Below are 14,511 nucleotides of genomic sequence, written 5' to 3' on the forward strand. Positions count from 1 at the left end.
GCACTGCATAAACTTATTAGCAAGTGAAATCCTCTTCAATCTGGTCTTACTTCCAATGTGTTGGTGTTGTAAGAATATTAGAAGAGTATTCAGATTATTTCTAGTAAGTAATTGTATCTGCTGAAAGAGTCTTATTTCTCCAGCAGATCATTTTGATGTTTCAAGCATTATTTCATCTCAGAAGCTAAATTATCTTTTATTCTTCAGTTCAGCCAGTTGAAGCAAATCGAACAAGAAACTTTTATCAGATTAAATCTGATAAAACAAGTAAGAATAAAACTTTATTTGTGGGCACCCTTTCTAATGAACGCATTCAGCTACTTTCAGTTGCACCCAGTGCTGATACAGATGTGCACATGCATGCACACAGCTTGTCTAGTCCCTGTAAAGAAATACTGAATAGAATAGAATAGGACTCTAGCAGAAGAACATCAACCTGTTGGCACCATGCCTAATGCCGTGCATGGGCTGGAAGGGTGTAAAGCCCCCCAGCATTGCGCTGTGGAGCAGTGTTCTCTGGAATGATGGTGCTCCATCCAATACTTTTGGTAATCACCCAACATCCTGACCTCACTAACGTCTCTCGTCACAGAATACAATCAAATTCTCATAGCAATGCACTAGTAGAAAGCCTTCCCTTGGCAGTTTAAAAGACAATTCGTTTTAAAAAGAATATATTCAATACCCTTAATTTTGGAAGAAACAATGAATGAGCTTGTGTCCCAATACTTTTGTCCATTTAGAGGTTAGAAGTTAAAACATAATAAGTGCAAAATATACATTTAAGACTGCTATTGTTGTAATTATTAACAGCTAATTCATATCAGTGGTCGTTGATGCAAGGAAAATGACTACCTGTTGTTGCTCTAGAGAATAATCTTTTTAAACCATCTGATTCCAGCCTTTCCTCGAGCCTCGGTGTTGACCTGAACCGTGTCGTCGGTGTTACATTCACTCACGCCTGCCCTGTTTGCTTCATCCCCGCTGTGAAAAAAAAAAATGATATTTCAATTTCCATTGGTCGGACTTCTCTCTTTGCAGGCAGTGGGCAGTAATGGATGGCAGCTTCGAGGACCTCTGTCAGCCGGCTGAGGAGAGCAGAGGCCAGGCTCTGGGCTGCTCCGACAGCCACCAATTTAATAAGCAAACCTTGCAGCGGGCAGGGCGAGCTGAGCAAGGCCTCGCCAAATATGAATGGGTTCTTTCTGCCGGGGTTCTTTTTTTTTCCTGTTTGGATGTGATTGATCACCTCATAGCACTTCTCGTTTTCCTGCGTTTCTGTGGAGTACGGAGTGTGTGTGTGTGTGTGTGTGTGTGTATAAAATAAAATGGGAGCATGTTGTGTAACTTGCAGCGCAGTCTTGTATGTGCTCTGGTTTGCAGATTAAGCTGTTCTACTGATCGTAGCACTCGGATGGCAAATGAAGCAGAAAATGACTGAAGGATTTATAAGAATTTAACATTTATACCCTGTGGTTTTGGATCTGGTGCCCATTCACTAAGCCAGCCCTTGCTTAGCTAGCTCAGCTCAGCTACAGCTCCGTTGAGTATTGCATCGGATTCAAAACCCTGATGCTGGCCTACAAATCCAAGAACGGACCAGCCCCTCCATACTTGATGGCAATGGTCAAAAGCCGATCCGCACCAAGAGCCCTTCCAGCTTCAAGTACGGCTCGGCTCGACCTGCCATCCCTCAAAATCCACGGAAGATGAGCGTCCAGGCTTTTTTCTGTCCTGCACCAAAGTGGTGGAACGAGCTTCTCCTGGGTGTCAGAACGGCCGAGTCGCTCGCTGTCTTCAAACCCAGACTGAAGACCCTCCTCTTCTGAGAGTACTTGGGCAAATAGCAGAGTGGTCACCTTATTGCCCAGTGATATCAGAATCACCAGCAGTGTGACAAACTATTACCATAGTATACAGTGTTACCAGCTGCTGTTTGAGGACAGAAGCTGAATCCCTTTTTTCCCCTGATGTTGAGTCTGTAGCCCACTAGCCTTGGCTTAGGTAGCTCGGCTACTGATCCACCATGTATCAGCCTGCTCGGTGCAGACTTGTACGACAGGTGTTGGGAGAAACAGAAAGGAGAAACAAGGCCGGTTCTGCCGTCTTTGTACTTGTAGTCGGCTATCTAGCCTAAGATAAGTTGACTAGCAGGCTAAACACTGCAGCACACAGTTCCAGCTAACTTGGGTTCAAATCTCACATGATTAGAGAATAAAGCCTCATATTAGAGAGAGTCGAGTGAATGGTCTTAGGAGTGTTTTCCAATGTTTTCAGGTACATTTAGTCGACTGGTTCATCCATGTTTGCTCGCTCTCCCTTCTAATATAGTTATATTAACTAATAATGGTAATTTATAATAGTAATATTAATTACTAAATATAGTATTAGTAATAATATTACAAAATATGAATCCAATTTTATTATTTAAGAAATTGAATGTACAAATCTGACAAATATAGTAACAATAGTAATTATAATAATAATAATAATAATAATAATAATAATAATAATGCCTTTTTTATTAACAATATTTTAGAAATAGGCTAAACTTATCCTAACAATTTAAAAAAAGATACATTAGTAGTATTAGAATTAGTATACTTATAGTTTGTCTCACTACATATATATATGGACCTAATAACAATATTTACAATATTTTTATTCAGAAAAGAAAATTAATTCATCATTCACCACTGGGTATGAAGACAAATGCAGCTGCCCAACCAGGTCTCAGTCAGTTCGAAATACAAAAACGCACTGCACTGTAGAACAGCTACATACATACACCAGCAATATTTTTTAGGATTTATCAGTCATTTTATTTCTTTTTTTATATATTTTAAGTTCTGGTTCTGACCAGAACTTAAAATACTGAGAATCTTCTGCAGTATTCATAATTTGTCCTCTTCCTTCCTTATTATTTTTTTTACCTCTGTATTTTGACTGAAATGAAGCATTACTGACATGTAAGGTGTTCTGCTGGAATCTCTGGAAGTGACGTGGCGTGTTGATCGAGGTGCAGAGGATGCAGTTTCATTCTATTATCACCTTTCCACCCAGTGACCATTAAGGTTTATTCGGACGTCCAATCTGCACATGGTAATGAGGCCTTCCTCTGGGGAATTCTCTAGCGTCTCGCTAATTGAGGCCAGATCTTTCTCCAAATGCTGTTTACTGTTGAAAAGCTTCTCCAGGTTGTTCTTCAATAATTAGACTTGCCAGTATGAAGTGGTGATTGGCTGTTTTTTTGTTTGTGTGCCAGGCCTTTTTTGTCAAAGAGAAACCAAATCATTTCTCCTTAATGTATTTATTCATGTATGCACCGAGCGTCATTAGATTTTCTGTCCGTGATCTTCAGTTATCTGTTTGCTTTTCTTCCCCGACTTCAGAGCAATCCATCAGGAGAATGGCTGCTGAAGGCTGTGTATGATTGGGCTTGAAGTGAGGCCTCCTTAACAAACATAACATAGTTCAGCACATTCAGCAGGGTGCTAAACACTTTATGGAGATTATATTATCATTATTATTATTATTGGAAGTATTATTGTTGTAGATGTATTTCAGAATACATCCCTGGATTGGTATTCATGGAACAGATTGAAACGTGAAATTAGGATATTTCTAATATTTCTATTTTTGTATTTATATAATAAGAAAAACGTGTTACATATATATGGAATTTTTTTTCAATTCAGGTGTTTCATTCAGTCTCATTGCCACAGGTGTATAAAATCAGGCAGCTAGCACCTAGGTGGTTCTAAAGAGCTCACTAAACACCATCAGCTGTGAGTGCTATTATTGAACCTTAGAAGCGTTTAGGAGGAACCACAGAGAGCAACTGAGCCACCAAGTGTCCAACCACGTAAAGTTACAGAGCGGGGGGTCAGGGCCGAATGCTGAGCTCCGAGCATAGTGCAGCAATAACTGCACAGCTCCAGACCTGCTGCTGTTAGAGCTGCAAAGGGGGACCAACTCCATATTAACGCATATAGGTGTAGAATGGGTTGTCATAAAAGCTTTTATAGGTGTTATGTGTAGTTGTCCCAATACTTTTGTCCATGTAATGTATTAAACATTACTACATACTGCAGACACATACGATAATATGTAAAATAAATATGGGATATATTGTCATTATTACATACAAGTATGTGAATCTAAAGAATACATGTGGGGCATATTTTAGACAAGTATGTACATATATGTGCAATACATAACTGCATATTACATAGAGGTATGTACATATATATATGTGTGTGTGTGTGTGTGTGTGTGTGTGTGTGTGAGAGAGAGCTGTGTGTTTTCTATGGTTTCTTTCTCTCTGAGCTGAACTTTATCCTGCTGTTCTGCATTGTGCTCCTTCTTTAGTGACCCTATTTGGGCATCTTCCCATCCCTCTCTCATCCCCCCGTCCTGCCCCCCACTGCATCCACCTCTCCCTGCTCCTCTCAGTCAGTGGTGGGGTCATACTGCCTCTTCCTCAGACACATAGGTGAATGGTGGTATTGAGAGAAGTGTCAGTGTGGTGCTGCTCTGCCTCCTCACTGGCTGTGCAGCAGTGTTAATAATTCACACACAGCGGCTCCAACAATAAGCGCCGCTGTTTTGTTCAAGCAGAGATGTGGCTGCCTGAACAGCTTTGACAAATAAAGCAGTGAGGCTTAAGGATCCCCCTCTCGTTTCGTTCCCCTCCTGCTTTTCTCCCTCTACACACACATACATAGGTGGGTGGGCAGGTGGAGTATTGTACTGAGGTTGCTGATAAACTTCAGCTTAACTCCAAAGGCCTGACCAAAACCTTTAACAGTTTGAGACGGAGCAGACAGTTTTGTGGGTGTGTGAGTGTGGATCAGAAAGCAGACAAGAAATTTCCTATCAGTTTACTCTGACCTGCTTTACCAGGTTTACCAGGCTGACCAGGTTTTATTCTCTTTTGACATCTCTGAACAACACCAGTATTTAAGGCTAAGGCTGTATTTAACCATATATTAAATATTCTACACACTTTTCCCTTTAGCTTCCCTTTAGCTCAGTCAAGTTTGTCAAGACGTGTTTGATGTCTGCAGTTTACAAATTGCATAGCAGAATTAATGTGGAACCTATTTATGTTATTCAAATTGTTGTTATTATTATTATTATTATTATTTTCTATTATTATTGTTATTTCCAGTAGCTACTTACATTTGTTTATATATTGTTGCCAATAGCTTGTTATTACCAATAGCTTCTAACATTACACTTAAGGTATGGAAAGTGACTGAAAGGATGTAACTACAACCTCAGATGAACACCACCACACACAACAGATTCCACCATGTCGTTATCAACGAAAATAAAGCCTAAATGTAAAAAAGCCATGTGTGAAAAAAACTAAGTACACTCCATGAATCAGAAGCTTGTGAAACCACATTCAGCAGCATTAAAGTAAAGCAATGGTTTGCTGTATAATTTTGTCTTGACCAATTTTGACCAGCTCTCCTTTTTTCACCGTTGCTTCAGTTCGTTAAGGTTTGTGGGCATTCGATTAGCATTTCAGTTGGGTTGAGGTCTGGACTTGGGCTGGGCCATTGCAACATCTTGATCGTTTTTTGGGGGTTCATTGTCCTGTTGCATGACCCAATTCCGTCCAAGCTTTAGCTGTTGGATAGATGGCTTTACATTTGACTCTGGAGTACTTTGATGTACAGAGGAGTTCTTGGTCGACTGAATGACTGCCAGGTGGCCAGGTACTCTGGCTGTAAAACAAGCCCAAATCATCACTCCACTACCGTGCTTGACCGTTGGTATGATGCATCTTTGCTGAAAGGTGTATGTATGACCAGACCTCTCCACTTTGGTCTTGTCTGTCTAAAGGATCTTGTTCTGTCTTGTGGTTTGTTCAAATGCAACGTTATTTTTAGACAAAAGAGGCTTACTCTTGGAAGCCGTACTTGTTAAGGTTTTTTTTCTAATTGTACGGTCATGCAAGTCCAAGAGATGTAGCTCTTTTTTTTTTTTTTTTTTTTTTTTTTGCAGTTTCTCTGAGCATTGCGTAGTCTGGCCTTGGGGTGAATTTGCTGGAACATCCACTCCTGGGAAGACTGGCAACTGTCTTTGACTGTTTTCCACTTGTGCATAATCTTTCTCACTGTAGAATAATGGACTTCATATTGTTTAGAAATGGCTTTATTACCCAGATGGATGGGCAGCAATTGCTTCTCTTAAGATCACTGCTGATGTCTTTATTTATTTATCCCCCCCCCCTTATGAATTGTTCTGTGGTTTCTGACAGTTTTACATATTTTCCATCTAGAAAAATGGACAAAACACCACATGATGCTTCATTACTGCAGTTTTTAGAAAGGTGACCTACCTTTGTCTGTATGCCCATTCTTTTTCTATAGACTCTTTAATCATCAATTTAAGTTATGCAGTCCTTTCTTTTAAAAATGGCTGCAAATCATTGCTTGGCTGCTCATATAAAGCAGACTGGAGAGATTGGCTTTTAAAATAGATCATATCACGCTTCAGATAGTTTTGATTTTTTGCTGAACTGTTCCTCTAAAATCAGCTGAAGCAGCAGGTTGGAGATGTACTGATCAGGTCCCGTGTGTTTGTCTGCAGGTAACACTGGGGAAGGTGCTAAAAGCCATCGTGGTGATGAGGAGCCTGTTCATCGACCGGACCATCGTCAGGGGATACCACGAAAACGTGTACTCCGAGGATGGAAAGGTAAGGCTTGACCCCTGACCACTCCAGGTGGTCTAATCAGTGTTGTCACAGGTGTTGACATGTTAACAACCAAGATGACTGATCAGCTGTGTCCCAGCAACTGTATCTTTTTGACAGATGTCAAAAGGATTAGTTTGTCTTCCTGTTTGATATATATACATATATATATATATATATATATATATATATATATATATATATATATATATATATATATATATATATATAGATATATATATATATATATATAGATATATATATATAGATATATATATATATATATATAGATATATATATATATATATATATGAGCTGCTGCAGACATCAGAGCTATACACTCAAAAGCAAAGACACTCGTAAGGTTTCATCTTCTTAATGAGTTTGTAAAAGTCCTTTGCCTTTGCTTTCTGCCAAAGTAGATTTCACAATGGTGCCGTGTTATGAGGAGCAAATAATGTGTTTGTGCTCATGAAGATGTTTCGCCCATTTATTTGTGTCCTCCCAAGCCAGAACATCTGTATATTCCACATTTTCATGTAATTGATTGGGGATAGAGGGAATATGCAGTGGCTTTTTCTTAAAAGTAAAGTAATGAGTAGTAATATTCCCAGAAGTGGGGGGTAATACGTAGCTTGTACTGAACTATATATTTTGAGCACCTACCCCAACACTGCTAATTACCCAGTGGTACTGGTTCTTACACACTATACTGATGTGAATCAGTTGGATGTTCCATTGGAAGCTTATTGGAGTAAAAGTACAAGTATTCCCTTTCAGTAAACTTGAGGGAAGAACAATTCTTTCAAAAATAATACAAAATGAATAACTGTAAATGTAATAAGTTCAATTACTGTATTTTCCTCCCCTAGATTTGCATTGTTAAATGCATAACGTGTGAAAATGTAGTAAGAGCTGAGGGGGACTAGGTGTACGACTAGGAATGGAGACTTTCTGGAGATACTAATAGCCTAGGGGTTAAAGGGTCAGAAGTTTCAGAGTCAGTCAGATGTAACCTGTTGCGACTGCCTAGATCATAGAAGTCCTAAAGATTGACCTGTTGATCTGTTTAAAGAATACACATTGTTGCCCTCCCTAAGACTGCAAACCTATAAACTATAAAGCTGTGTACTGAGACACAAAACTGGGAAGGACTGCAGAACGGACTAAGAGCTCCTGCACAGCCGAGTTAAAAAAAAAAACTGATTTCTGTACCCCTAAGTCTCCAGCTCACTTTCCTCTCCTCTGCACGAAAATACAAGCATACAACAGGGACTACAGAGTGTAGTCTGCATGATCACATCTGTAGTAGGGGTTGCCCAACTAGTCATTTTTAATAGTCAACTAGTTTTTTGAAAAGGTTATCCATCTAGTTCCTGGACGTTGCTGGCAACACGTCAGTGTCCATGGACCAGCGGCGAATGCGTCAAATCATCGTGTTTAAGATGACAACCAAATCTGGTCTCTACATTAAACCTCCACCTTCAGTGCTTCATAGACTACGCTTTTAAAAGACTCCACATTTAATAGTGAGTGACTTTTAATCTCTGGGGAAATACACGCTAGAGCATTTAGAGCATTGTACTGTAGGGTGTCTGTATTCCTATAGGTAGCGTAGGATGGGATTGTGTAGCTTTGCTTTAAAAAAGTGCATTTTGTTTGTGAACCTCTCTCCAGAAACAGCAGACATGACCAACCTGGTCCTGCACCAGTGTCTGACCAAACTAGTCATCCAGCTCGGTTCATTTTTGTTTTACCTGGATGGCCAGCTTTTTAACCACCTTGACCATCAAAGACCACCATCTTACACCATCTGAAACCAGCTACCAGCTACCTGGTCTTAATCTGGCTTTGACTGCAGGGAGTAGCGACTCATTATGAACGAAAGGCCGACTCTTAGTAGTGGCATCTTCAGCATCCGTTAGGTCTGGTCCTGGGCTAAGCTATAGGCCTGCTTTTAGGGCGGATGCTCTACTGAAAATCCGTTTATGGTTAAAGTGGCCTCCACAGCGTTAAGCATGCCTGTTAGGAGTCCTGCTCAAGCATATTTCTTCTGATCTCTTTGGCGCAAGGTCAAGCTGTCCTCGTGGGCTCTTTGGAGAGTTTTGTAAGGCCCTTGGCTCTCTTGGCTTAGGTAACGATATGAAATCCAGGATTTTTTTTTTTTTTTTAAAGCTATTGACATTAGTCTCTTCAAGCAACCTTTTAATAATTCAGACATGTTCATCTCTCTCTCTCTCTCTCTCTCTCTCTCTCTCTCTCTCTCTCTCTCTGACATGAAAAGCCAGTAAAGGATGTGAGACACCATCTATCCTTTATCTCCCCCCGCCTCCCTCCCTCCACGCGTCAGGTTCGACATTAGCGCCTCATTCATTTTGAATATGGCGACGTGTATCTCTGCTGCTCCGCTCGAGCCGGCCCGTTTGAACACGCTGAGGTGACACTAATATGAGGCGGCCATCAAAGAACGCGCAGAACCTTGATCATGGTTAATTATGGCAGAGAGTGTGAAACCTGTGAACTCGATGCCAGGCCAGAGCTTTGTGAGGTGGAGCACTGGGCCGTCGGGCCGTCGTGTGTGTGTGTGTGTGTGTGTGTGTGTGTGTGTGTGTGTGTGTGTGTGTGCGCGTGCGCGTGTGCGTGTGGTGAGCAATAACAATTAACCTCTGCTAGAGAGGTTTGCTCGAGCTGACAGCAACAGAGCGCTCGGCGCACCTTTATGTGGCAGTGACTACTACTGAAGCTTCTGGAAACAAACGTTTATCGTTGCTGCTGCAAGAGAACCTCTTCTGAATCTGGTTGTACGTACACCAGTCAGCCATAAAATGTCATAAAAATGATGGGTAAAGTGAATAACATTGATTATTGATTATCTATATAAGTGCAGCAAGTGACCAGTCAGTTCTTGACGGTGATGTGTTGAAAAAGAGGAAAAAGGGCAAACATAAGAATCTGGGCCACTAGACAACAGGTCAGAGCATCTCGAAAACATCAGGCAGGTCATGCGGGGGCCATTCTGGTAGGCAGTGGCCAATACCAAGTGGCCAATACCAAGTGGCCAGTGCTCCAAGGAAAAACAACCAGTGAACCAGCGACAGGCCCGCAGGCACCCAGGGCTCATTATTGCTCATGAAGGCCTGACTTACAGGACTTCTTGGTGCTAGATACCGCAGATCTCCTTGAGTGGTCTTGTGGAGTCCATGCCTCTTTTGGTGGCACGAGGGGGACCTACACAAGGTTAGACAGGTGGTTTTAATGTTATGGCTATTTGGTGTAAATTGTACATGATTGCACACCGTTACTAGGACTTTTATCCCTCAGATTATTGCATTGTGTTGCATTGATGGGTCAGAGCAGATTTGGGGGCACAAGGATGGCATATACAATGTTAATCAGGTGGTTTTAATATTATGGCTGATGAGTGTATTGAATGGTGCCAGTATAGAATAGTATGGTATAATATTTGGTTTTCTTTTTTCAACTCTGTTCCGTCCTAGCCCTGCCCTACCCCTAGTTATGCTTCTTAATTTGTTTAGTATTGCCCCCCCAGAGTTTCTGGTCCGTGTGGATCGGATGTGTACTACTAGAGCCCGGCACCCTATCAGTTGGCCTCTAATGATGCAAGCTTGTGAAATGCAAAAATCTCGCCTGTGATCTGCAGATATATGCTGTACTTTAGATATGTTTGAAGAGAACTGATGGAAAATAAGTAAACTATAATTCAAATATCAGAAAAAACACAAATAAATTTCTATAAGTTAAAACAGCCGTTTGTCAGTAAAGCTCTCAGTGATTTGTATTGTTTAGGGATGCCCAGTGGATCTTGGGCAATCAAGACATATTTTAATGGTTTGGTGGTCTGTCCAGTTCCCAATCCAGTTCAGAGTCTTTGTTTTAACCACCATGTTCAGAGCACCCTGTGGTGTCTTTAAGACGGCATTAACAGACATCATTCCCAGCATTCCCAGAAAACAAGCCCAGCACTGATCTACTGATACTTTGTGGAGCTTATTCAGATTGTTCATGAATAACAATTGCCCTGACTCATTTGCGATGTATGCATGTTGTGCCTATTAGTGCAGGGTGGAGGGATAGGAGGAGAAGACCAAGACGGGGAAGCGAGTCTTTAATGGCTGTTTTGTTCTCGGCTATTTTGTTTTTGAAATTTTCATTTTCATATATTTTGGCCTGACTGAGGGAGTGATGAGAGTACTAAACGCAGGCCTGCAGCAAGCCTGCGCTGAAGAGCAGACGTGCAGATGGTACCGTGTGTCTATGTGTGTGTGTGTGCGCAGTTATTTATCTGAGGCTTGTTCACACCTCGTTCGTGCTTTCGCCTGGAGCCGTGTGGGTTTACCTGCAGGCCAGTTGCTTACATTAGTGTTAGACTGGGGCTTCTCTGATCAGTGCTCAGTTAAATCCAAAAGCCTGAAGACTTCCTGAAGGTCTGATGTGCGCTCACTTCTTTTTCTCTTCTGTAACCTTCAGACGTCTGGAGTTATTGATGTCGGATAACTATACTATTTAAAAGAAATACACACTGAATGCTACACATCTACATTCTGCATCAGCAGGTTCGGATCTGAACTAGTGACCACTTCCCTTTTTTCTATATCAGCAAATTAAATGATAATATTGATATATATATATATATATATATACACACATATATATATATATATATATATATATATATATATATATATATATATATATATATATATAGAGAGAGAGAGAGAGAGAGAGAGAGTTTTTTTTTTTCAGAATTTAGGGTACTAAGATTATTGGATAGTATGGGTAATCAACCCCTTTTGTATACAGTTTACATAAGTTATTGATTACCCATAATATCCAATAATAATTAATATTATTATTAGTAGTAGTAGTGTTATTATTATTATTATTATTATTATTATTATTATTATTATCCAAAAATGGCTTTTAGGAAAAGTTCATATAAAAAATAAAATATTAAGTATAAAAAACAACTTTTGCATGTTTTAAATTCCTCTTTTTATAAAATTCCATAGTTCTGTAGTTTTTCTACATTTAACAATAAAAAACCCACAATGTATTTAATGTGCCATTATTTTTGCACATGCAGCATTTCATGTTTTTGTGTGCAGTATAATAAATTGTGTGTGTGTGTGTGTGTGTGTGTGTGTGTGTGTGTATATATATATATATATATATATATATATGTGTGTGTGTGTGTGTGTGTGTATATATATATATATATATATATATATATATATATATATATATATATATATATATATATATGTGTGTGTGTATATATATATATATATATATATATATATATATATATATATATATATATATATATATGTGTGTGTGTGTGTGTATATATATATATATATATATATATATATATATATATATATATATATATATATATATGTGTGTGTGTGTTTTTGTCCTTTTTAAACTAAAGAAATCTAAGCTAAGCTAAACTTTTGAATTGAAAAGGTCTAAATGTAATTTATGTAACTGTAGTGATTAATGTAATTATGCAAATGTAAACCCAGTGTAGAGCGTTAGGGATTAACTTGCAGCGTTTAAGAACTAAAGTAACAGTGGAAGATGTCTCTTTTCAGTGTCGAGCCGTGAGCTTCGATCAGAGCTCCTAATCCTGCTGTAGGCTTTGTTGCAGGTGACTCCGAGTTGACCTGGGCAGATTGTCGGGCTGCTTATTGACAGGTTTTCTGCTGGCCCCTCCTACTTTTACCCCCTTAAGCCTCTGGATCAGGTTCTACCACTCCCAGTGGAGGCCGAATAGGCGGGTTTATAGAACGGGGGAGAAGAGGGAGGGAGGGTGGGCGAGCGAGAGAGAGAGAAAGAAAGGTATGGAGACAGAGGGTGAACGGACGAGTGAGAGAGATAGTGATAGGAGAAGGAAAACTACACTATCAAAGTGGGGGCTTCAAAGACTATCTCAGGCATCTCTTGGGTAATTTGCGATCCGGCATTCTTTCGACTTCAAAGGGCGTCAGTGTGTCGGAGTGGGTTGCGGGACAGTGGGGAGATGGGATCTGATTTCTCTAATAAACGCTGACACCGGCCCTGTTTGATATTAGATTCGGGGAACGTTTTGATTTGTTATCGCCTTTGAAACTGTTCTGATGACCTTCACACAACGGCCTGATTAGCAGAGGGTTTTTTCCCCCCCTCGCCACGCAGCTGGGCCGGCTGCTTAACACGCAGTTCTCAATCTCAGCCCTTACCATCAAACCTGCCTGATATTTAACGATGTGTTCCCTCATGGGCATTGTTTAAAGCACAGTTTTCCCCCTTCCTCTGTCAATCAGTCAGGACATGTTTGGCGTCTGACCGGTTCTTCTTTAGTTTGCACTGGAAGTACGATGCTGCTGAGAAGACATGCTGCTATTTATGAAAACTGACAATGAAAACTGTAGCAATAGCCATTGTGAAGCCCTAACTTACTTGCCACAATAAGCAAAGATATGTTTGTAGTTTAAAGGGTGGGGAATTTAATGAAAAGGACACCTTGCCAACTGTGAAGCATGGGGGTGGATGGATTAAGCTTTAGGGTTGTGTTGCAGCCAGTGGCACAGGAAACATTTCACTGGTAGAGGGAAGAATAAATTCTAAAAGATAAAAAATAAAAGATAATTATCCTAAACCACTCCTGCATTCACAATGGCCCTTACATTTTCCCCAACCTAAACATAATCAAAGATTATGTCTAACTCGCAGTGCAGCAAGAAGCCCAAAGAACTAAAAGCTTTTTGCAAAGAAGGACAAACGTCCCCCAAACAAGATTTGAAAGACCCTTGGGCCACGTTCACACAACGGGTAAACGACCAATTCGATTTTTTCACCAATTCCGATGTTCTTTTTTAGGCTGTTCACACTATATTTTTATTGTGACCTATGTCCGACTTTCGTCTGAACAATTCATGCTTCTAAAGAGCCATTAACCAATAAAATATGCTTGGATTGCCCCAGATCCACTGGGCATCCCTAAACAATACTAATCACAGAGTGATTTACTGACAAATGGCTGTTTTAACCTATAGAAACTGATGCACAAGCGCAGAAGGCCGCGCTTCACATGAAGTTTCGGGTTCCTCTACGCCAGCATCACAGGAGCCATCAAGCCATCAGTGGCTGACAGCTGGGCTCATCACTCACAGTTTGCTTGAGCTTTCTGTGAAAAGGGCACATTATTTGGATACACCCACTTCTTTGTGTCCTTGTTTTTTCTTTAAACTTCTTTTGAGTTTTAATTTTTTAAGCAGCGCCCTCCTGTGGCCATATTCGACCATTTCGGGGCATTTGTTATATGAGCCTTCTACTTTCGTGTGAACATCACATCGCATACGGTTCGTCACTTCACTGTCCCACCGTGGCTGCTACCGTCCATTTTCCCTACTCCACAGTGCTCATTTATGAGGACTGTCAGGTTTGATTGTTTACACTACAGTGGAATTACTGTATATCGGATATGTATCGGTTTTCAGTACCACATATGAAAGTGGTCCATATCGGAACTGAACATGAAAAATGCAGTTCTTAAAATATTTTGGAAGTCTTTTGGAAGTCATGTTTTGGTCACTTAACTGTTGTGGACACTTCTTCTAATGAATGTGTGAAGTAGCTGACAAAGATGTGCAAATGCACACACACATACATCTTGTCTAGTCCCTGTAGAGAAGTACTGCCAAAAGGATGGGAGCAGATAAACCTGTTGGCACCATGCCTAATGCCAGGTGTGGGCTACATTCCCCCAGTAATGATCTGTGGAGCAGTAGATCT

The 14,511-nt window shown here is 40.3% G+C and overlaps 1 protein-coding gene across 1 annotated transcript in view; it reads left to right on the forward strand.

Moving 5' to 3' along the window:
- med27 (mediator complex subunit 27) overlaps positions 1-14,511 on the forward strand; it is an 87,520-nt gene that overhangs the window by 63,277 nt on the left and 9,732 nt on the right. Inside the window, exon 5 of the mRNA XM_072681483.1 lies at positions 6,607-6,714. Coding sequence (XP_072537584.1) covers positions 6,607-6,714 — 108 coding nt within the window. The remainder of the gene's footprint in view (positions 1-6,606; positions 6,715-14,511) is intronic.

Source organism: Salminus brasiliensis, chromosome 6 (assembly GCF_030463535.1).
Source record: "Salminus brasiliensis chromosome 6, fSalBra1.hap2, whole genome shotgun sequence".
In the NCBI taxonomy this organism is placed as follows: domain Eukaryota; kingdom Metazoa; phylum Chordata; class Actinopteri; order Characiformes; family Bryconidae; genus Salminus; species Salminus brasiliensis.